The sequence below is a fragment of the Drosophila biarmipes genome, unplaced genomic scaffold (assembly GCF_025231255.1).
Source record: "Drosophila biarmipes strain raj3 unplaced genomic scaffold, RU_DBia_V1.1 ptg000019l, whole genome shotgun sequence".
NCBI classification, from domain to species: Eukaryota; Metazoa; Arthropoda; class Insecta; order Diptera; family Drosophilidae; genus Drosophila; species Drosophila biarmipes.
In genome coordinates this window covers 3,000,921-3,025,334 of record NW_026114537.1, presented here as the reverse complement: position 1 = coordinate 3,025,334, position 24,414 = coordinate 3,000,921, and the positions used below count along the sequence as shown (strand labels likewise).

The following is a 24,414-nucleotide window of genomic DNA, read 5'->3' as shown; positions in this document are numbered from 1 at the left end:
TTTCTTAATAAAATAAGGTGTAGTATGAGCACCTGATAAAAAATTTTCTGGAAAAGAAAAAATAATATATAAATATTTAGAATTGTATATTATCTTTATCTTATCTCTTTATATAATTCTATTTGTACTGTTGATTATTATTTTCTTAGGTAAAATTTTCTTAACTACTTGCTTTTTATATATAGTTTTAAGTTTATTTCCCCGTATTTCTTTTCAAAAACTACTTATCCTTCATAATATTGTTTTTATTTTCTGTTATCATTATGTGTTTCTAACATTTTCTACTTTTTTTTTTTCTATATTTTTTTATTTTATTATATAAAATCTCAAAGGGTTTTTGGTTCGTTATATATTCTTGAGCGGCTCTAATTACTATTTCGGAATAGTCGGTTAATTCATTGAGGTAATTCTGTTAATGCAGAATGTGCCCTTTCAACTTGTCCGTTTGAGGTACTATGTCTCGGGTCTTCGTAATGTAAAGTTAATCCGCACCTTTATGCAAAAGATTTAAATTGGGCCGACGTAAAGCTCGGTTCTTTTTCGATCATTATTACTTTGGCTTGTGGAAATTGTTGAAGTATATTTAATTTATTTTGAAGTTCTTTTAATACTAGAAATTTTGAAAAGCGTCAATGCAAGTTATGAAAGTAAGACTTTTCGCGTAATATATGTAAATGTGTAAATTTTCGCCTTCTTTACGTGGGATTGGGGCTTCTCCAATTGGAATGTTAACTAGAAGATTATAAGTCTTCAGAATTTTCCACATCTTGGACAAATATTCTTATATACCAATATGTATTCATAAAATTTTCGTTACGTCGTTTTTTAAATTCTATAAAAGTCCTCTAAAGTGCAATGAATACTGTTATATTAGGGGGAATGTATTCTCTTAAGAATGATATCAAATTTTCGGGAGTGTCAAATGTTACTATATGTCTGGTATTTTCAAATATATTAACCGACTCATGTATTGTATACCTCTCCGTTGCTAATAGTAATTGGTGCTTAAACTGGCTTAAGTTTCTTGTATAACATTCTCAAAACTACTCTCTGCTGAGTGTTTTGATCTGAGAGCGATTCGTTACTGTCAGTTAAGTCGTTAATCTGACACCCTGGTTTATAAATGACTTTTGGAGTGAAACTTTCTATGAAGGAATACCAGCATTTCATTTATTTTTAGGATTGCGAAAGATAATGGTTGGTGATCGATTTGAATTTCAATTCCAACCACTTCGTATAAGTTCTTTCTTAGAGTTTTAAGAGCCCATACTATAGCTAAAAGATCTTTACTATTACTTGCATAAACTTGTTCTGTTTTGGATAATGGTTTTGAAATATAAGTAATTGTTCTAAAGGAATTTGCATATTTATCTTTGAATGCTCTTTTAGTCCTTTAGATCTATTATTATTTATCTGTTGTTTGTCGGGTAACTCAATGACGGCGGGCTTGAAATTTGTACATTTCAAACGATTTTTATTTATTTTTTCTTCAGTTCAACTTATTTCAATTATTCATTATTATAATATTTTAACTTTTCTGTTTCCCATTATATTCCAAGACCTCTTTTTACTAAATTTATTATAGCTCCAATCTTTATACCCTTTCAGAGAGTAAAATGATTTCAGTCAGAAGTTTACAGCAGTGAAGGAGACGTTTCCGACCCCATTAAGTAAGTCGACCTAGCCATCTCCGTCTGTCCGTCCGTCTGTCCGTCCGTCTGACCATCCGTTTTCTTTCTATTGCAGGTAGTATATATGTAAGTCGGAACCAGCCGGATCGGACCACTATAAGGTGAGTTCCAAAGTAAACAGGCCTTTTTTAATCTAGCGCCCTCTAGTGGCGCCATCTATATGTCAACAGGTGCGTTAGAATCTGCTATCGATTATCGACTTCCAGTAATTGCATGGCATTTAATCTATTGAAATCGAGGTAATTGCGTTTTAAGTGTCAGTATGTGTTTGTAAACGGTGCGAAAATGAGCTTCGAACAAAGAGCCAACATTAAATGCGATCACCCTTGCAGAGGGTGAGTCAGAAGTTTGCAACGCAGTGAAGGAAACGTTTCGGATCCCACAAAGTATATATATATATAGACTCGATCTAGCCATGTCCTTCTGTCCGTCCATCTGTCTGTCCGCAAGGGCATACAAACTTCCGCTTGCCGAAGATAACTTGCTTTCTTGTTTTTATTGAATTTTTGTTAGCCTTCATTCTTATTTCTCAAAAACGGCTCTGTTTAGACGAACACTAATAAAAATAAAATATACTCGTAATACTTATTGTAAATCGACCCAGAGCCATAAACTATGATCAGTAATTTTAAACCCTACAAGGGAGCGGTGTAAGCACTTGTAATCTGTAAGGGCAGGCCACTTGAGCCTATCCGAAGATAATCACTTGAGATGTTTCCCACAGGGGTCAAATGATAACTCTCCCGCTCAGGCAGACGCGGCCTTTGCGTAGGCCACATATAAGACCAGAATAAGAATTTCATGTTGTTTTCCTAAGCAGGGACTTAGGATTTCAAATGAAATTTTAAGGTGTTAATTAAAACAACCCTGTACACGACCAGAAATTGTCGAGTTGCAGGCTATATCCGGTGGCCTACACGCGCAGTAAGGAAACTGCCGAGTCCACACTTTGGGTGCCATCGCCCCGTCGCCTGATACCAAGTGTTGATTCGGTGCTTCAGCGACAGCAACACGCGCTTAGCGAATGATCGCCGGATACCAAGTGCTGACCCTGCATTTTGGGGACGGGGCTGCCAGCAGGCAAAGGCCTCGAGCTGTGGCTGGATCTGGCCATTAGGTTAGTCTAAAATTATACTCCGTAGCCTTAGCTGCGTAATCTTACTACCATTGTAACCCAACAATGTATCTTATCCTTGCCTTAAGAGGTTTTGGAAAATAAATATTTAATAACTTAAGTCTTCCGTTTTATAACTGACCTTCGCCTAAACAGGTCCAAGGAAGTAATTAAACTGTAATGTAAACGAACTTAAATGATTTGTGTAGCTCTTGGGATTCCGCAACTTTTGGCATACGCACATATTCTGGTAAAAATAACCATGTCAATGTAATTAATCAACGATTTCAAATTAAATTTTAAGGTGTACAGCCCTTTAGATTCATCAACTTTTGACTGAACATACTGAATTTCTGGTAGATTTTTGCTATTTATCTCGCTCTCTCTCTGTCTTGCTTGCTGTGCATTAAACTTTTCTTGCTTAAAGCTGTTTAGTGTCGCACAAGCCACGCTCAGTCGAGCGAATATTTTTTCTCTCGTGCTCTTTTACGTTTCATAAATTTACGCGATCTCGAGCTCTTATATTTTACAATGGCTCTTGTCTGTTCTAATAAAAATTGGACTCTTGCGTCTAACAAAGACCTCTTTATTTTTTGCTGGTTCTGCGATTCGAAGATGCTCGTTAAATGTGCAGGATTTACCGGAACAGTAAAGGTTTATATTGATCTAAGCTCTGGTCTTATGTGGTTGGTAAACCCATTCTTAAACTTTTTAATTTGTGTATTTCATCATCAGCTTTTCCTACTATCTGGAAAGAATCTTTTATTATTCCACTTCATAAAAAGGGTGCGAACACGAATGTCCAGAATTATAGAGGCAATTCCTAATGTATTTTAATGCATTATCACTTCGCATTTGCGATTTATTCATTTTTTTTTATATTTTAGTATGGCCTTTGACTCCGTTAACCCCTCTCTTCTTTTATTTAAATTTAATCAGCTTGGGTTTCCTGGTAATCTGTTAACTTGGATTTCATGGATTTCACAATTGATCTACGTGACATCTGGAGTGCCTCAAGGTAATCTTTTGGGCCCTTTGCTGTTTACTTTGTTTATTAACGATCTTCCTCTATCATAACATATTCTCGTGTACTAATGTATGCTGATAAAGTTATGCTTTGTTTATCATATAATGCTATAGAGGCAGATATTGATTGTTTTTACGGATTGTGTAAGTACAACCTTTTAAATTCTAACTACCTGAACTCCAACGTTATGACTTTTTATAGGGTTACTCCTACGTTTATGAGTCACTTTCTTACAAAAATAGGACCCTCGACCGTACATATTCACTTAACGATTTATGTGTTCTTCTGGACCTTAAGCTTAAAGTTCACTGCCACATAATGTCCATTTTTAACAAAGCCATGATTGTTCTTGGGTTTATAAAGCGTTGGTCAAAAGAATTTGATTATTTAATTCCCTTGTCCGTCCTTTTTTCGAATACTGTTCGTCGGTTTGGAGTCCACAATATCAAGTGCGCTACCTTCCTACCAAAGTAGATTAAAATTGCATAATTTCCAATAAATTATTTCATACCAAATCTTTTAAGAGGTGATATTTATTCTGCAGAACTTGTAAGCTCCTGTAAGACTAATACGAAATTATTATCCTCTAAATTTGCCACGATGTACATTAAATTTTTGTCTGCAAGAGCCCTTTCGCGTTCTATGTAATAACTATGACAACCTTTATCATTTAGTTTGCATTTCAACTTCTATCCCGGTATTTAAAACTTATATTTTAACTCGTTTGCTTCATATGTGTCCCGTCTTTATTTGTTTTATGTATCTTCCTCGCGAACTCGCATATTTTGCCAAAATTATCTAGAAAAGTACATTAAATATATTGTCTTCACATTCAAATCCCCCTTTCCATTTAGTTGATTATAGCCCTTGACATTTTAGAGGAGCAATCGGAGCTATAACAACTGTATCAGGTATAGTAAATTGATTTCATCATTATTAATATTTTAACAGTTTACCAATAATGACGAGAAGTATTACACACTTATGCTGTAACTATTGGCTTACGATGAGGAATAATTTTATTTATTTTATCAGAAGTTTTATTTGTTGTAAGTGTTTTTGACCATTTTTTTTTAGAACATTATCCCCAGCAATTGAATTAGGAGCTTCGTGACCACCTTTGGGTAATTTTTCATTTCAAATTCCTATTTTAAACACAGCTATTCTATTAGCTTCAGAAGTAACAATAACTTGAGCTCATCATAGTTCAATAGAAAATAATCATTCACAAACAACTCAAGGTTTATTTTTCACTGTTTTATTAGAAGTTTATTTTACAATATTAAAAGCTTACGAATATAAGTCCATTTTTACTTTACTCCCTCAAGCTTAGTAACGGGTATCTGATAGTCGACGCACTCGACTATAGCTTTCTTCCTTCTTTGTTTTTTTTTTATCCCCAGGCTCGGTACCCTTTTAATTTGCTTTACTTTGCTTGTCATGTCTGAGCGATTTACGAAAGATACCCATGATAAGCATCTTTTCTGCGTGCCTACAAATTGTTTTCCCAATCGATTCACTTCCAAAATTCAAAGTATTCACTGGTTTGAGTGGCTGTTTCTTTTCGCCAACTAGCGTTGATATCCATATATTCCCTAAATCAAGATAATTATTGTATTTGTTGCGCATGTTGTTTTACTGCTTGTAGTTGTTTCTTATTCTTGTTTTGATGTTTTTGATGTTGTTTTACTGTTTTTAACTGTAATTCTTTTAGCTGTTTTTTGTTGTTGTTGTTTTACTGTTTGCGAGATGTTTTAGCTTGAAACTTATAGGTTGAGACTTTTTACAGGTGGTTTTTATACCCTTGATTTCAGTCAGAAGTTTGCAACGCAGTGAAGGAGACGTTTCCTACCCCATAAAGTATATATATTCTTGATCAGCGTCACAAGACGAGTCGATCTAGCCATGTCCGTCTGTCCGTCCCTTTCTACGCAAACTAGTCTCTCAGTATTAAGGCTTGCGGGCTGAAACTTTCCCAAAAGTCTTTTTTCTATTGCAGGTAGTATATAAGTCGGAACCAGCCGGATCGGACAACTATATCTTATAGCTCCCATAGGAACAATCGGGGAAAAAATGTAAAAAAAAAATTATATATTGCGTGTTTTTTAATATATATCTTCTAAGATTGGATATAACATTTTTAAATTAGTTCCGAATTTCGAATTAAATTTTATCAAAATGGAACGACTATATCATATAGTTGCCATGGGAACGATCGGAAAATTCGTAGGAAAACATGAAATAAAAATGATATCATTTGTGTTTTTTAACATAACATTAACATTATAAGCTTGAAAATAACATTTTTTTATTAGTTCTGAATTTCGAATTAAATTTTATTAAATTTATTGTATCATATAGCTGTCATAGGAATGATCGGATAATTGGTGGGAAATAATGTAAAACAAATTATAGCTTTGGGGCTATTTGACATATTATTTTATAATGGGGTCATCGACGGATTCTGAAATTGCTGATTTATTTCCTGAGTTTTTCCAAATTACTTATAGTTCGACAGCTTGATCAAATTCTAACTACCCTAGTCCCTCAAATGGGACAAATTGTATTTTTTCCCCTGTAATCACCGAAAGCTCTCTCTCTTAAGAGATTTCTCAACAACAACGCCAACCTGTTTTCCCTGTCCAGATGGACTTCCTGGATGTGTGCTTAAGTTTTGCGTCAACCATTTGTAAACCGATTCTTAAACTTTTTAATTTTTTCAGTTTTTCCTTCTATCTGGAAGGACTCTTTTAGTATTCCACTGCATAGGTGCGAAGGCAGATGCCCAAAATTATAGAGGTACTTCTAAATTGTCGGCAATTCCTAAAGCATTTGAACGTATCATCACTTCTCATTTGCAACATTTATGTTCCTCGATTGTATCACCGTGTCAGCATGGTTTTGTTAATCGAAGATCGACCACTACCAACCTTCTTGAATTGACATCTATTGTAATTAATGGGTTTAAGAAAAATATGCATAATGCCATTGTATATGCAGATTTTAGTAAAGCCTTCGACTCCGTTATCCACTCTCTTCTTTTATTTAAATTAGATCAGCTTGGGTTTCCTGGTAATCTATTAACTTGGATTTCATGGATTTCACAATTGATCTACGTGACATCTGAAGTGCCTCAGGGTAATCATTTCGGCCCTTTGCTGTTTACTTTGTTTATTAACGATCTTCCCTCAATCATAACACATTCTCGTGTACTAATGTATGCTGATAATGTTAAGCTTTGTTTATCATATAATGTTATCATATAATGTTATCGGGATTTATCTACAGTCAGATATTGATTGTTTTCATGGATGGTGTGAGTACAACCTTTTAAATTTGAACTGCCTTAAATGCAACGTTATGTCTTTTTATTGGGGTACTCCTACAAATATCAGTTACTTTCTTAAAAACACGCCACATGACCGTATGTATTCAGTTAACGATTTAGGTGTTCTTCTTGACCCTAAACTTAAACTTTTTTGCCACATAATGTCCACGGTTAACAAAGCCATGAGTATCTTGGGTTTATAAAGCGTTGGTCAAAAGAATTTGATTACCCTTATACGACCAAATTATTATTTACCTCCCTTGTCCGTCCTATTTTGGAATATTGTTCGTCGGTTTGGAGACCACAATATCAAGTGCACATCGACCGTATTGAGTCGGTACAAAAAAATTTCTCTTATTTGCCCTGCGTAGTTTGAACTGGGATCAAAACGTAAGGCTTCCTTCCTACTAGAGTAGATTACAATTGCTTAATTTACCTAAACTCGTAAATCGTAGAACAATGCTTGGTTCATTGATTCTGCAGACTTTTTAAACCGCCTAACATTCAATGTACCTGTTAGACTAACACGAAATTATTCTCTTCTAAACTTGCCACGATGTTCATCAAATTTTTGTCTGCACGAGCCCTTTCGCGTTCTATGTAATAACTTTAACAACCTTTATCATTTAATTTACATTTCGATTTCTATCGCGATATTAAAAAATAATATTTCAACTCATTTGCTTCATTAGCTTAGTTGCTTAGTTGTTCCTTTTATTTTCATTTGTGTCCCGTTTTTATTTGTTTTATGTATCTTCCTCGCGAACTCGCATTTTTTGCCCGAATTGATAATAGGGCCCCGGGGGTAACAAGCACGTGCTTGGTGTCGTGGGGCCACTTGTTTGTACTGTTCGAAGTGCATCAACGTCCATATATATAGCGCAGGTGATGGTAAGAATTTCAATCATTGGCCTATAATCTCTCTTCTCTCCCCTTTTAAATCTAGTATCAATTCCATTTGTCTAATTCCGCTTAGGGTAATGTACAAATCGTTTTCCCATTGTTTTCAAAGCGCTAAAAACCATAAAAGAAAAAAAAACTTTGCAATGCTGTAAATCTTTTTCTTGTTTTTGTTAGTCAACGACAGCGGTAGGCACGGATTATAATTACTTGTTGTATTTTATTTTTCTGAGTTATTTGTACGTGTACGTGCACTAGCCCTGCAATCAAAAGGGCTATAATTCTATGTCCTATCGTCAAGATGTCACTTATAAGTAAATGCAGTATTTCGCGTTGCCCCTGTGGTCAGTCTAGATTTTTATCAAATTTGTGTGCTTACAAAAATTTGCTTTGTTTTTTGGGATATTAGTAATATTTGTCACCTTAACCGGCGAAACGTTCCCCTTCTTCGTAAGTCATGGGACCAACCATGGAAAACAACAACAAAGAAGAAACAAGGAAGAAGGTTATACCCGAATGCCTCGACTATCAGATACCCTCTACTCAGCTTAAAAAAGCAAACGAAATATGGAGATTTATATGCAGCAAGGCGTTATTGTATAGCGCCATCTACCCGCTTGATCAAAAAATGGTAAAGCAGGCGGCAGACGGATTTACAGTTGGACATTGGGCGTAGTAAACTTTTTTACTGATAAGACTAATACGTTTTAGAAATATACTTTTTTCTAGCATGAAGAGTGTGGCCGGCACAGTTTTGAATGGTTTGTGGGCGTTTGAGTGGGCATGGCTCAAACGATAGGTATTAACGAGACCACTGGGCGTGGCACTCCGCTGAATCAAACTTGCGCTGCGCAGGAAGCCCAGGAATCTGCATGCCACGTCTGACTATTTCAGCTTTTATAGTTTTCGAGATCTCAGCGTTCATACGGACAAACGGACAGACGGAGGGACAGACGGAAATGGCTTCCTTCTTTGAAAAATTCCATGCGTACTTGTTATGTACAACATCTACAAATAGGGCAAGTGCTTTTTCATCAGAAAATGTTGACGATAGACGCTATGGGGTTGTCCTAGTTTTTAATATATTACCGCTAAACTCTTTGTCGTCGTTTACCATTGAAACCAACTGTGAAGCACTGCGTTTTCCAGCTTTATACAAGCTGCAGCTTGCAGCTACCAGAAAAGTGCATCTGGTGGGACATCTTCAGTTAAGTCGGACAATTGGTTGACTTGCGTTTTTTCGCAACAATCCGCAAAATCTTTTTGGGAACGTCCAACATTTTTTGAAGATGAGATTTCCATTAAAACTAGCGGCGTATCTAGAAATTCTTGGTTTTTGGTTTCGAAAAAATCCTTATTTCTTACACATCCCTTTTACTTTACTATAAGCCTAAGTAAAATTTTGCAACTATTGGCCAATCTCGCACTGCTCTTTAAGAGTATATTTAAGGATTTTCACAACAGTACCAATAACAAATTTTTCCATAACAACAAACTTCTTCGAACGCTATAGTCGAGTGCCTTGAGCGATAAATAAGGTCGCCACCTACCGCATATTTCAGTAGATGTTATGAGGTCGGCAGTCATTGGCACATTTTTTTAGGTTAGTCGATAAGCATTGATGAGACAAACAGATTTCAGTTTAAATTTTGTTACTATTGTGTTTCTATTGGACATGGCTAGATCGACTCGGCTAGTGATCCTGATCAATAATATAAATACTTTATGGGGTCGGAAACGCTTCCTTCTGCCTGTTACATACTTTCCGACGAATTTAGTGTGCCTGTTTATTCTACGAGAAACGGGTCAGATTTTCGATTTTCCTGAAACTTTTTTTACGTATACCTTGTGGCAGCAATAGTTAATTTTATTTTTAATATTAATTTCTTTTTATTTTTAAAGAATTAAAAAAATAGTGTTTTTCAAGTAGTATATAAAAAGTAGAGAACTTCGGCGGGAAATATAGATTAGCAAACAGAGGCACTTTTAAAAATTGGTGTTGTTTTTCAAAATTTTAAGAACTTATAACAAACAAGGAAGGACGCTAGAGTCGAGTGCCTCGACTATCAGATACCCGTTACTCAGCTTAAGGGAGCAAAAAGATAATGAAGATATATAAGCAGAAAAGTGATATTTTACGGCGCTACCTACCAGCTTTTTCAGTAGATGTAATGTGGGCGGCAGACAGATTTAAGAGTTTTGGCAAGCTTTTTTTATGTATTGATGAGACAAACACATTTCAGCTAAAATTTTGTTTCTATCATAATAACTGTAGTTGCTACAGATTTTCGGGGATTGTGGGCGTGGTAGCCCGCTGAAACAAACTGCTGCGTAGGAAGCCCAGGTATCTGCAAGGCAAGTATGAATATTCTAGCTCTTATAGTTTACGAGATCTCAGTGTTCATACGGACGGACGGACATGGCTAGATCGACTTGGCTAGTGATCCTGATCAGAATATACGGGAGATCTTAAAATCCCACGGAAATGATGAACGCTGGTTCCAATATTTGTACCAGCATTTTTTCAATGTTTTTTTGAGAAAAACATCGACGTTGCATTGATAATTTAAATAAAACAATAAGCAGTTTTTATTTAGTGTATTTCGTCGGTATTCTAATTTGTAATGTTTACAAATAAAAACCTAAATTTCACCAAAAAACTATCCATTTTATTATCCGCTTTTTAAATAAGGACAAAAAAAAAAATTAAAATAAAATCGTTCATTATATACTTGGTGCAATTCGGTAACTAACACTAATGTGTTTATAAAAACTAAACTAAATATAAAAAAATAAAATATCATTCTTCATTATATACAAGTTCCAAACTAAATAATTCTTCTTAAGAATATTAAACTATCCCTTTTATACTGTCCTTACATTACTCATTATTTTACTATCGTTACTTTACTATACCTAACCCTACTATATATATTTAAACATTATTAAAATGTTCGTTTTTGTTTGAAAACGGTGGTTTGACAACGATCGATGATAGACGAGTGCGACATTTATTTATAAATTGTCCAGCCTTACTGAAAACTCTTTCAGACTCACACAAAGACGCGGGAGCAAAGATATATTTTGTACGTATATTTATGAACATAAAAATTACGTTATTTATATTCGAATATTTAATACTTACTTTTCAAAAATCTGTCCAAACTCAAAACTCACACCAACACCACCAATAAAAAGAACTAAAATAACAATATTATGTTAATAATTTATAAAGAATTATAGCGGAAGACTTAGCCAGGCAGGGCACCATCATGGCTCTGCTTCCGGAAAAGGAGAATGTAAATAAATATCAGAAACTACTTTAACAAATTATCCAAAGCTCATTGCTAAACGTGATGTGATTAACTGTAAAAATATTTCGGAAACACTCAAACTTAGACGGGAGTCACTTTCGCTATCTGAATGCGATATCGATGGCGTCGCATGCAGATGTGTATAATTGTGCCCCGGTAAAAAGTGTTCAATAAAATCTTCAAAGTGCAGTGACTGGTTTAATAAATCTACAATATCGCGAAAATTCGCTCTCTGCGATGAAATCGCTAATTTCTATTATGATTAATGATTTTATTAATATAGATTATAACACTTAAAACTCTAATTGAATCAACCTAGATTACAATGAGTCCAAAAAAGAAATCGGCACACAACGTCACCGTGAGCAAGACGAGAGACGGCTCTTAGTACAAAGAAACAACGCGAACTTCTCTTTTAAAACAACAAAAAACAATTCAAGCTCTGATCAAGCGCTGTCAATTACCCCAACTTGATCAAATTCTTAAACGTAGAGAGCAATAGAACTCTCCCCCTCGCTTCCATCGATGTCTTTGCAGCCGAAGAGCGCAGTAAGTAGCACAGCAGTTTCCTTGACAACGTCAACCGTAACAACAACAACAACCGCAACTGTATAGACAGCGCGTTTAACGACATCATCAGCTAGTAGCGCCTGACGATGCGCTGCCCGTATTAAGGTGTCTGTGCAGACTGATATGGACCGCTTTTCCTTAATCAAAAAGTCCCCTAAGTTCTCAGCACAAATTAACCCAAACCATACTCAAACCGATTTAAAGTCCTAGCAGACGCCTATGAGGCTGAGACGGCTGAATCTACGAAGTCGAGAAAAGGAAGCCAAAGCCTCCACCTATTTTTATACGAGAAAAAAGTTTAAATGTTCTTGTCAACAAAATTATTGAGCTTATTCGCAAGAATAACTTCCATATAATACCTTTTGTATATGGCAACATTCAGGAAAGAAAAGTTTAAATGAAGTCTGAAGATAATTACAGAGTTATATCAAAATATCTTACTGAGAATAGAAATAACTTTTACACGTATCAGCTAAAAAGCAACAAGGGCCTGTAAGTCGTACTTAAAGGCATGGAGTCCGAAGTAACGCCTGCACAGATTATAAAGGCGCTTCAAGAGAAGGGATTTAGCGCTAAGACAGTTTTCAATACCCTCAACAGGGATAGAAAGCCGCCACTTTTTAAGGTTTAGCTCGAACCAAAAAATAAGCACCTGAAGAAATACGAAGTGCTCCCTATATACAATCTTCAGTTCCTGCTACACAGCCGAATTACAGTTGAGGAACTGTATAAACGCAATGGCCCTGTACAATTTGCAAACTGCCAAGAATATGGACATACAAAGACATACTGTACTGCGCCCGGTGTGTGTAGTTTGTGGAGAAATTCATGACTCCGCACGCTGCCCAGCGTGCAAAGACCACAGCAACTCGAAAAAATGCCGAAACTGCTGTGGCAATCACACTGCTAACTATAGAACTTCCCCAGGATATAAGGCGATGAACTTTGCAAGATTGAATGCGAATCCAAAATCTACTAATTCAAATGATGGTTTCGCAAATACAAATAATTACTTCCCTACCAATATCTTCATGGAACGCTAAAGGCGTTTCGCAGCATAAACTGGAGTAAGCTTAATTCCTAACCGACTATCAAATCGACGCAATGTTGATTTCAGAAACACACCTTACAAACAAACACAATTTTCAACTACGAGGATATTCGTTCTACGTAACAAATTATCCAGATGGTGAAGCACATGGTGGATGCAAAGCGCTTGCGCAACCAGCTAATAGTGTGCGAAAGGTCCTGCGGATGCCATAGTAGCAAGCTTTGGACAGGGTGCAAGCCAAGCACATAAGTGCGAGCCGTAGCACGTAGGAACACCTTGGGCGGTTTGGGGCTGCCCAAAAGCTGCTGATGTGCTGAAACAGCTTACTGACCTGAGATCGAAGGCCAGGGAGCTGAAGAAGATAGTGCATGGTAAGCGCTCCATCACAAACATTTGGCGGGACATAGTCGATGACTATAATTGACTATCTCCAGCGAGAAGTTCTATCGGCTGTGCAAGGCATACTCGAAGAACAGGAAAGAGCTAAAGTGACTGCTAAAAAAACCTGCGAAGCGGTAATAGCAAGCGACCCAGGGGATATGAAACTGGGAAAACGCTAGCCATGCCAGCAAAAAAGGCGATGCATAAGGCGCCGGCAAGCGAAGCTAGCCAAGGGGGAAATAGGGGCAAACATGCTGGGACCGAGAGCACCGGTAAGCCCAAAAAACGTTCACAGGAGTTGAAAAAGTGGAACAAAAGGTAAGGAAGCCCAAGGTGCATCCTCCACGCAATGACGCAACCTCCACTGGTCCTACGCGGATATCCTTAAAAAGGTAAAGGCAGATCCGCAGCTGGAGGACCTAGGACAAGCCGTACAGGCCGTCAGGCGAACAGCTAAGGGGGAACAGCTGATCCTCCTAAATAAAGTCTCTGACCCAAAAACCGCAGAGCTTTAGACCAAAATGAAAGCGGTCCTGGGCAGCAATGTCGACGTCGACAATCTCGACTGATCGAGGTGAAGGACATCGACGAGATCACAGACAAAACGGATGGCATATGTGCGGTTAAGTCACAGTTTGATGTGGAACTACCACACTAAGAATTATGCCCGACATGGGGAGACGTCTCATGGAGAAGGGAAAACTTAGGTTGTGATGGACCTTGTGCAGAATCCAGTCAAAGATAACACCCAAAAGGTGCTTTAAGTGTATGCAGTTCAACCATATAGCAAGCAGCTGCTATCCCAGGAGGACTGCTCTAAATGCTGCTAAAACTGCGGCGCGAAGTTGGTGCTGCAAGCGAGACACTGCAAAGCAAAAGCCTGCTGTATATTCTGCAAGCGCAAAAAGGAGAACGACTGTGACCACCCAACAATGAGTGAAAAATGTCCTCGCTTCATAAGGGCTATGCAAGGGCTAAGGGGTAAATGAAGATTCTTCAGATAAACCTAAACCACTGCGAGGTTGCTCAATCGTTACTGGAGCAAAATGTCATCAAACAAAACGTAGACATGTCACTCATAAGCGAGCAATATACAAATAAAAACTCCGGAGAATGGCCAGCAAATAGTAGCAAAAAATCGGCAATATGGAGGTGCGGGAATGCGAGGGGAAGAGCGCTCCTGGAGAGCTTCGCCGCACTTGAACAGATGTTATTCGAGGAACTCTCTACAAGAACTCTCAAGGTAGCCTGTGATGCCTCTATGCAGAGGAATGGGAAAACCCCATCAAGGAACCAATCCATTGCGGAAGCCAGGAAAGAATGCCATACCGCAAGACACGCATACCAACGCTCAAGAGGAAGACTAGAATTCAGGGCACTCCAGATATACTACATGAAAGAAAGCAATCGCAGGTGCTTTAATAATATATGCGAAGAAATAGACTACAACCCTTGGGGCTTCGCATATAAACTCGTCACAAAACGGCTTCGGGCATTTAGTAGACCATCGCCGACATGCCCAGTCAGCCTAGAAAAATAGTTGAAACACTATTTCCTGAGCAAGAGAGTATGGCGCGTATGGCACAGATCGTGAAAACGAGGTGCATAAAGCTCAGAAGTCCTGAAGAAGTCCACGAGGTTCTGAAGACAATAAAGAACGACCAGGCACCGGGACCTGATGGAATCACGAATAAAGTATCAAGAATAGCCATAAAAGCAAACACAAAAGAGTATTTTGACATGTATAACACATGCCTAACAGAAGGTCTGTTTCCTAGAAAACTCAGCCGTTGGTACTCATACCAAAAGAGACAAGCCAGCGGAGGACACTTTGCATGCCGGATACGTTGAGTAAAGTTCTTGAAAAAATAATCCACTCCCGGCTAAAAGGTGCCCTTGTCGGAACCAACGGCCCCTCTGAGATGCAGTATGGTTTTCGAAAGGAACTATCTACAATCGATGCCATTGGTAAACTGTACGACATCGCAGACAAAGCCATTGAGGAAAAAATGTGGTTGTACTGCAATAAGCAGCATTTAAATAGGATAAAATCCTAGAGAGCCCTAAGGGCTATATAGCAAGAAGAAGCAACATCTAGTACAAAACCCTCACTATGGAAAGCTCACCTATCTCTGAGCTCACCGAAAGAAACCGCGATGCCTATTAGAAATCCCACAGGCGGCTTGAAGTGCAGCGATGCAGATAGAGCCAGAACGATTGCCAACTACCTTAAAAATTCTTCCAACCAAATCCTGCCACTAGTGCGTTTACTTTGCCGACTTTACCTTATGAGCCTCAGCTTCAATATGAGCCAATTGAATTTCGCCCAAAAATCCGAAAAAATCCCCGCTCAGCGACCACATCACTCTCGAAATGATCATTGAGCTCCCATATACATTATCACCCAGCTTTTCAATACTATCGAAAAATTTGGCTAATATCCAGTGAGATGGAAAAAATTAATGATAATAATGATAGCAAAGCCGGGAAAATAACTCACAAACCCCACGTCATATAGACCTATAAGTCTACTTTCATGCTTATCCAAAGTGTTCGAAAAAAACGTATTGATTTGGATAAACACATATAAGACTCCAGGAAAGAATCCTGTCACATCAATTTGCATTTCGTGAAAAGCTCGGAACAATTGAGCAGGTCAACCGGATAACATCAGAAACTCGGAACGAAAAACGAGATTATCCTACTGTCATATTTTTACATGTATCTCAAGCATATGATAGAGTCTGCCCAGAAGGTCTAATGGACAAGATCAAGACCATGCTCCCCTACAACACCCAAAAGCTTCTAGAGTCTTACCTTTACGAAAGAAAAGAAGGTCTAATGGACAAGATCAAGACCATGCTCCCCTACAACACCCACAAGCTTCTAGAGTCTTACCTTTACGAAAGAAAATTTGTTGTGAGGTGCAACACTGCTATATCTGATGATTTCACTATTGCAGCTAGATGAAAACTAAATTCGTAGATAGCTTTTCGATCTGGTAGATGTTGAAAAATGGCCATCAGATTGGCGAATTAAAGTGAACTAACAAAAAAACGTTACGTAACCCTAAACCTCAATAGAAGACTCACATGGCGCAGGCACATTGAAGCCAAAAGAACACATCTACATTTTAAAGCCAGCAACCTTCATTGGCTTGTCAACGCTCGGTCTCCTCTTAGCCTTGAAGGACGCGCGACTTGAGGGATGCGCAACCAGAATGCAGTCTTAGTATACTGTTAGTTATATTTGTGTGTTAAGATCCGTAACTTGAAATTAAGAGAAGATTCTATAAATAAAAGCAACGATCATAAAAAAAAGAATTCACTTAGAAGTGCCTTCCGCGATAGAAAATGCTTGCAGGGATCTGAGACCGAGCAGAAATATTCCCCATTCCAGCTTTATTACGCTACCACATGTTACGTAAATAGGCTTTATACATTTTTACTTTAAGTAAAGGGTATTTAAACTGATGGAAACACTCGTGTTTAGCATTCTCCCTTATTTCCACTGTGTACTATTATTAATATTTCAAATTTATTTTTAAGCTGTATAGTTTTTGAGAATCCTTCACTTGCTGCTATTCAATATGCTTGGGTTTAGCTGTAAGTGTTTTGATAAAACGTGAAGAATGTAAAAAAGTTAAGAAAATGTAGTTACTAAAAAGATTACATTTTCCTAACAAAATTTTATATCAGAACCTTTTTGTTGTTGCAGGTGCGATCTTCAATTCACTTTACTTAAATTTTTACGACGCTAGGATGTGCTTTTGTGTGATAAAAATCGTACAGGCATATTGAATGCAAGCGCAGAAAAGCGTAAAAATTATCTAAAAAAACATTTTTTTTCGATATTTTGCAATGTAGCTTTAGTAGTGAACACCGTCTAGAATTCTCAGTTCTCTTAAATATCGTATCGGAAAAACTGCCATACTGGCATACAAAACAATATTTTCATTTTGAGAAATCTCCCAAGATCTTGTTTTGCCTATTGCTTTTGAAAGAATAGCCATAGCTACGTGGACTGCCGTATACAATAATATCGTATCGGAAAAACTGCCATACTGGCATACAAAACAATATTTTCATTTTGAGAAATCTCCCAAGATCTTGTTTTGCCTATTGCTTTTGAAAGAATAGCCATAGCTACGTGGACTGCCGTATAAAATAATACCAATTACTAAGCTAGCATTTACTTAAAATCCTATGTGATCAACTTTTGACAGGTCAAAATGGCAGGTGAATGGCAGTCAGACATTTCTAGATCTACTAGTGATTCTGATCAATGAAAAAAGTAAACATGCTTTAAAAAAAAATTATTTAAAAAAAAAACACTTCGTTTTTTGTTTTGTTGGGGTAACATGTGTTATTGTGCAACTTATGTTGATGCACAAATTTTGTATCAAGAACAGAAGCTTTCGTATTAAATATTTAATGGTGCAAATGAAAATCTGAGAATAGCTGAGACTTACCCTTTCTACAGAAACATTTGTTAGCCTTGTTGGTTTCACCATTATCAAATGCGTTGTCTTCAAAGACATAGCTGTATCCCTTCAGCCTGCCGTAGGTTTTTTCTTCGCCCACACGGTACTATAAGACAAATATGTTACATTTAAATAAAACTCGCTATGGTGGTATAAATTTAATCTATAACATACCAAATTGATCGGTCTGCACATGCTTTTTCTGAAGAACTTAACTGTTTCGTTCGACTGCATAAAGCTTTTGAACTTTGTGCCATCTGAGGCAAACTCTATATTGCTGCAGTGGTTCCCCTCCCACTGAGGCAGATTTGTTTCACCACGGTAAGTTGCATATAATCCCGAAAGCGCTGGATTCGGCACGCCTGTGTAGAACGTTTCAAAATCAGTAGAGAAGTCGTACATTCGATCGATGAGCCCAACTTTCTCAAAAGGTATCCAATTCGGAAGAAAAGTATTTCCCAGAGTAGCCAAAGCGGAGGGGTAACCGAACATGAATTCCTTGGCAGTGGTTCGAACTATCGGTTCTGACTTTGTGCTGACGAGAAGTGTCTTTAAAGCCATTCTTACTAAGAACGGCTGGGTTGCAGTTAGGTGTGATATAGCCTAAAAAAGAGAATGTGGTCTTAAATTAACACTAATTATTTTTGAATAATTTAAATAACGAATTTTTCATTTATTGTTATAAAGCAAGTATGTCAGACTATAATATTATTGTCAGTTTATTTTTGTCTAGTGTTTGCTTCATGTGATTGTTTTTAGTATGCAATTACTCTTTTTTTTATTTTTCTCGTCATCGTAGAGTGCCTTGACTAGTGTTTCGTGGGAGAGACCAAAATAAGAATGATTTTGATTACGGGTTGGAATGTTCATTAATCAGGCATAGTGTTAAACAGTATATTGTCTGGCACCAGTCATACTTTGGTCACCGCCATACAACAAACACCTTACTCTTGCAATTCCATATAAAAACTTTGAACATACGCCAAAAAAGTAGCTCGCCATCGTGGTGAAAATGTTATATATAACATACCAATTTTATCGGCGAGCAGATGCTTTTTCTAAAGAACAAAAACTTTCTTGAACAAAAGAGAATCGACACAGAGAATTCGTCACAAAAGTTAATGACAGAACTTTTATTTGATGAGAGTGCAATCGTCAGAAGATTTGTAATAATATTATTCATTTACTTCCCACTTTCCCAACACTCATATCATTTAAATATCTTATTTGGAGCAGTTAATAATATTTGAAATGCTCAAGCATTGTTAGATGGTCTAAACCAGCAAATGTGCCCATTTTTGTTGAATAACAATATTACAATGTGACTTTTTACAAACATAAGGCAAAGCCTGAAATTTTTAGCTTCCGCTTTTTATAGTTGTTATCCTATCAAAATAGCAAATTTTTCCAGAAGTAGTTGATCCTAAGTGTTTTATAATAAATTTTTAACGTCATCTAAAATGTAAAGACCTTCAAAAATAGTTTCATGTTCTGATAAAGTAAATTAAAAACTTAAAAACGTGACTGTTTATGTTTGTCGAAGAGGCAAGCAATGAAATGAACGTACGTTCCGTTTCGAATCCCAAGCTCTTCTCCTGTATTTGTAGCCATGCACTTGGGATGACATATGTAGTTCCCGCCCGGCAATCCTTAACCCGCTTAGCAGGTTAATTTGATGCGTTGGTAAAGTCCCTATGAGCTGTTAGCCAGTTGTTGGGGAAGCCCGAAAACAGTGTATGCATCCTCAAATCCAAAATTGTAAACGTATTTGTGCTAATATCAGCTGAAACCCTTCCTAAAGCTTTTTATGATGGGCACCATGAATTTTTTATATGCGGTTACAGACGAATGCTGACGGAGTTACGAAGTGTTGTTTTAGCCAATGGAGAAAAAATTTCTGATATGCGGTTACCGACGAATGCTGACAGTGTTACTAAGTGTTGTTTTAGCCAATGGAGAATAAATTGTGGATCATACAGTTGGCCAAGCAAATGTGCTCCGCGCAACTCCAATTTCGGAAGAGCTTTTTTATTAGAAGGAGCTTTTGCCAGTCTGCAATATTTCCCGTCGGTGTATCTGAGCGTAGATACAGGCAGCAAAGGTAAGCCAGTATTGATGAGTCACAGAAACCATGAAGTTGAAGTGAATGAGGCTTGTACTGGAGACAATAGTAGGGAATCGATAGTGCGACTTTTTGGAACGACTCGAACTGTTTGTATATTCTGTGGTACTCTCTCATCCCAGCACGAGCCAAATAAGTATTTTTGCGACTACAATAAGCGACGATAGTAGTCCAAGGGGGTTTTAACAACATTTTGGTAATGATCGTTGACTGGTTCCTTGGAATGAATTTAAAGAACAGTTTATCTTCATGTTGATTCTAGTTAACGCCGAGGGCGCTAGTTAATCCCTTACCACACGAACTGACCTCCTTATTTGATAGTACTTCCATGAATCCAGCGTTATTTGAGTTCCATTATGTAATAGGAAAGTGCCCCTTACGAAGAATTTCCGTGACTTGATCCTTGATTATGCGTACTTATGTCGTCTGCAGCCGTAAGTAATTCATCAACGTAAAATTATGACTTTATGATGGCTGCGCCAAATGGAAAGCTCGATCTAAATCAGCAAAATGATTTGGCCGCGTTTTGCTAAAAATTATGCCGCTGCGGTGCCGTCTGTATTCAGTTGGTGTGTGCACAGAGATTCTTCTGGAGATGCTCTCCAAAGAATATACTGTATATTTAAGTCACATCCGCAGTTTTGGCGTAGCGATACAGGCTAAATTTTAGGAGTTGCATGTACAGGTCGTCCTGAAGTGTTGAGCCATCGCATAGCAAGTCGTTTATCTATGTTGAATTCAATGCCATATTGTCTCGAATTCCTTCATGAAGTGGACAAAGTTCGGGTGATTTCGATAGACGACGTTCAATGCTTAGAATGCTGGCGCGCTGTTTCAAACGAACTTCCCAGACGGCTCGGGTCATCTTAAAAGGGGACTTTGACCTTAATAGAATGCTCCGGCTTCTGAAGATCTGGCGAATCGACAGCTTCCAGTTCCCAAAGACGTTTGAGATTATTAAGAAAGTGAATACATCTGTTGTAGCGGTTTGCTGAAGTCGACACAACCGAAGAAGTTTTTCTGCATCAGCAAGTCTTGGGAACCCAGCCTAAGGCGTCCAAAAAGGCTTCAGTTTCCAGCAAAATGTCGGTATTGGTATTGGTAGGTATTCATCATCGAGCGGCGTTTTCTTTGACAGCCGCCAAGTAGAAATGTCGATTACGCGATCAGGCTGATATGCGGCTCGCGGAGTGATGCAGAGATCTGCAGAGAGAATAAATGATGAAATTCGAGATTTAATGGATGTGGTGGAGAAATATTTTATATCACTTTCTGAATGGCCGATGCTTCGAATTTGGACTGAATGTCTGTCCCGTCGTAAAAGAATTCGCTGTACGAAATCCTCAGTGATAAAATTTACTTGAAAGCAGGAATCGAGAAGTGATCCCCCAAGTCTGTAGGTTCCAAATGCATCCTTCGCGAGGTCCATCGTAGTTGCGAGTAATACCTGCCTTTAACAATGATGCTGTTAGAGCCGGTTGGTGCGGGCGAGACAAGTCTAGCGAATGGTGGTTGTCCAAAAGAGTATGTTGCGCTCTGTTGCATGTGCGACATCGATTTCTGATGGACAACTCGATAGTTGGTAACCACTGCAAAGGCAGTTAAGGCAGAGGCGGTCTAGGCAATCTGTGTGAGGGTTTCAAGCCATATACACATGATGCGTTGGGTAACGATTTTGTCTGGACCGCTCCGATCTTGGTGGTCAGCACAACCAACAGACAAAAAAAAAAGTGGCATTGTCGTTATAGCAGCTGCGTGCACTGGTTCCAGAATGGTGGAGTGACGCATTTAAGTGATTCGTTCCATTTTTTTTTGGTCTGCTGGTCGCATTACTTTTCTATGATCACGTAGATGAGCATTGCTCGAGAAATTTGTGTATGCGATTTTAATGATGAGAGGGAACCTTATAAAGCCGATTCATTATTAGTTAGATTACGGAGCTGCTGGGAGTTTGACGTGGCAGAAAGCTGCAACTTGTCGTTTCGACAAATATTAGTGCAGGCTTGTCGTAACGGGCCTTCAGCTTCTCCAAGGCCTTTTCGTAGTTTCCAGCGCAGGGCCTTCTGACCATTGCGGAGATGGTTAAATTAAAATGTTAGAGATGGGTTCCTTCACCAGTTGAAGGAAAGAGGTGATGAAGTGATCCGTATGCCTTCAATCAAAACGGAGTCATGCCATTGTAAGCAGTCAAGACACCTTGCATAAGCTTGGTGCAGGGATGTGGTCAAAGACCTCTCCAAGAAGGATTTGAATTTTTAAGTCCGCAAGTCCATTATCTGCTGATTCTAGGGCTTCACTCTCGGACTGCACTGAAAGGGCTTGCTTAACATATGACTCTAGTACTCCCTAACGGCACTCATCCTCGTCCTGGGTTTCGACCATTCCTTTTATGCGAGTAATGTTTCACTTATATTTGCACTCGGCGTATAGGATTTTCCAAAAAATTTTGAAACGACATAATTAACATTATATCCAGGAATAGAAAATACTACTAAGGTTTTATAGAAAAATAATATTTCCCAGACTTAAAGAAACTTATTTAGAATATAATAAATTAAAGTGAAATTTGTAACATTTCTTAAACGGGACACAGAAAATATAAGTGAAAAAATTTGATTTCGATTTTTATATGGTGGGTAACCATCAATTTTTATTACCTATCGACGTATTTTCAAAATTTGCTACTCTAGTAGAAGTCACAGGTAGAGATTGGTTAGAACTTAAAAGAGCCAGATGGGAAAAACACAAGAAATCAAAGCAAATAAAGATACAAGTTTACTTGTGTAGCTTTACAAAATTGGTTGAACTCGGAAGGATTGCAAATTCAAGTAACAAGTCTATATAAAATATTAAATGAGAAATTGGGAATTGAAAACAGATATTCTAAGTTTGAATTATTTCGTAGGATTTACAATCACAAAACTATACATAATGTTACAAATTAAATACCAGGTGTCATATTTATGTATGCAGAAACGCAAGAAAAAAAATAAATTGAATTGAAAAAAAATGAAAAACGTCAATATTACAGAATTGATCCTTTAATGAAATCTAAAACTACAAATCCACTTAAGAAAACAGAACCCCTGAAGATAAAAGATGAAAAACATTTTGAAGAAACAAATAGAGGAAGAAAAATTGTTCATTTTAAAACAAAGTTTAAAAAGAAGAAAAAAAATTTATAAATGTAAATATGAAGATAATTCCAGGCAAACAGAAGGAAATAAACGGACTCAGAAATAACTCAATGATAACAATACTTTTCTTCATTATATCAGCAACTCTAATTCAACTGGAAATTGGACAGAACATTTAAGTAAAACCCATTAAGGCTAAATTTATCGTATTTAAAACACGATAAAAAGAATTCCCTACTAATTTTGAATAATATTATTACTTAGATATAAACATAGCAAACACTGAACAAACATTCGAAAGTTTTTTGAAAGAAGTTAGTGAATTTAATGACTTCATCCAAATCCAATATATAGTAGAAAAACTTAAAAAAAAAAAAACCAAAACTGTAGAAAAACGTAGTAAGAAGAGCCTATTCAATATTATAGGATCAGTTTACAAATATTTATTCGAAACTTTAAATCAAGATGATAAAGATGAGATGAACAGAAAATTTATAATTTGGTAGATACTAGTGTTCAGAACAATGATTTAACATGATTATCGACGTCATAAATAATGGAATTGAAATAATTAATAAACTGGTAGAAATAGGAGAAAGGAAGCAACAAGCCAGAGTTATAATGTTTAATTTACAACATTTTACAGCTTTGTTTAATCCAAAATTATTAAAACACAATTATTTAAAAATTTTTAACTTTTAAAATTCTTGAAAATCAAAACTTTAACTTGGCTTAAAGGAGATACAAATAAAATTTTATTTATTTCCCAAATTCCTTTAGAGATAGCCAAATCTCCAGTTTTTGAAATTATTCTTTACCCTTATATTAATAACATTATTTTAACAGATAAAGACTTTATATAATTGATGAATGTATAAATGGAATAACTAGAAAAGAAAACTTTGAATCCAAGTATTATAAGACTTTTAAAAATTTTTGAATAAATTGTGTTAAGCCCAATTTTTTATTGACACGGAATATCCCTAAAAACGATGTTGAATCAAAATGGCATTAATAAAGAAGATTATATAATTTGAAATAACCTCGTTAAAATCCACAATTGTTTAATTAAACGAATTCACTCTTTCAAATTTAATATTAGATTACACACAGAGCGCTCACGTAAATAATAATATAATCACGTTGGAACCATTTTCTTATATTCAAACAAAAGAAATACAAGAGTAAAATTCAAAATATTATAACGTATTTCATATAATTTGTAATCATTATTATAAGCATTTTATTGTACATATTGTATACATTTAAGAGTATACCAAGAAAAATGATTGTAAA

General features: G+C 36.9%; 1 protein-coding gene across 32 annotated transcripts in view; it reads right to left on the bottom strand.

Moving 5' to 3' along the window:
- LOC108035858 (scavenger receptor class B member 1) overlaps positions 1-24,414 on the bottom strand; it is a 330,380-nt gene that overhangs the window by 157,543 nt on the left and 148,423 nt on the right. For 31 of the 32 annotated variants that reach the window (XR_007765604.1, XR_007765603.1, XR_007765602.1 and 28 more), the window contains 2 exons: positions 18,034-18,462; positions 17,848-17,965 (listed from right to left, as the gene is read on the bottom strand). Coding sequence is in view for 7 of the 32 variants with exons in the window: in XM_050890329.1 (XP_050746286.1) it covers positions 17,848-17,965; positions 18,034-18,462 (547 nt within the window). In the remaining 25 variants the exon portion in view is untranslated. Of the gene's footprint in view, positions 1-17,847; positions 17,966-18,033; positions 18,463-24,414 lie in introns of those variants that run through there. The other variant, XM_044091180.2, reaches the window with a different exon arrangement.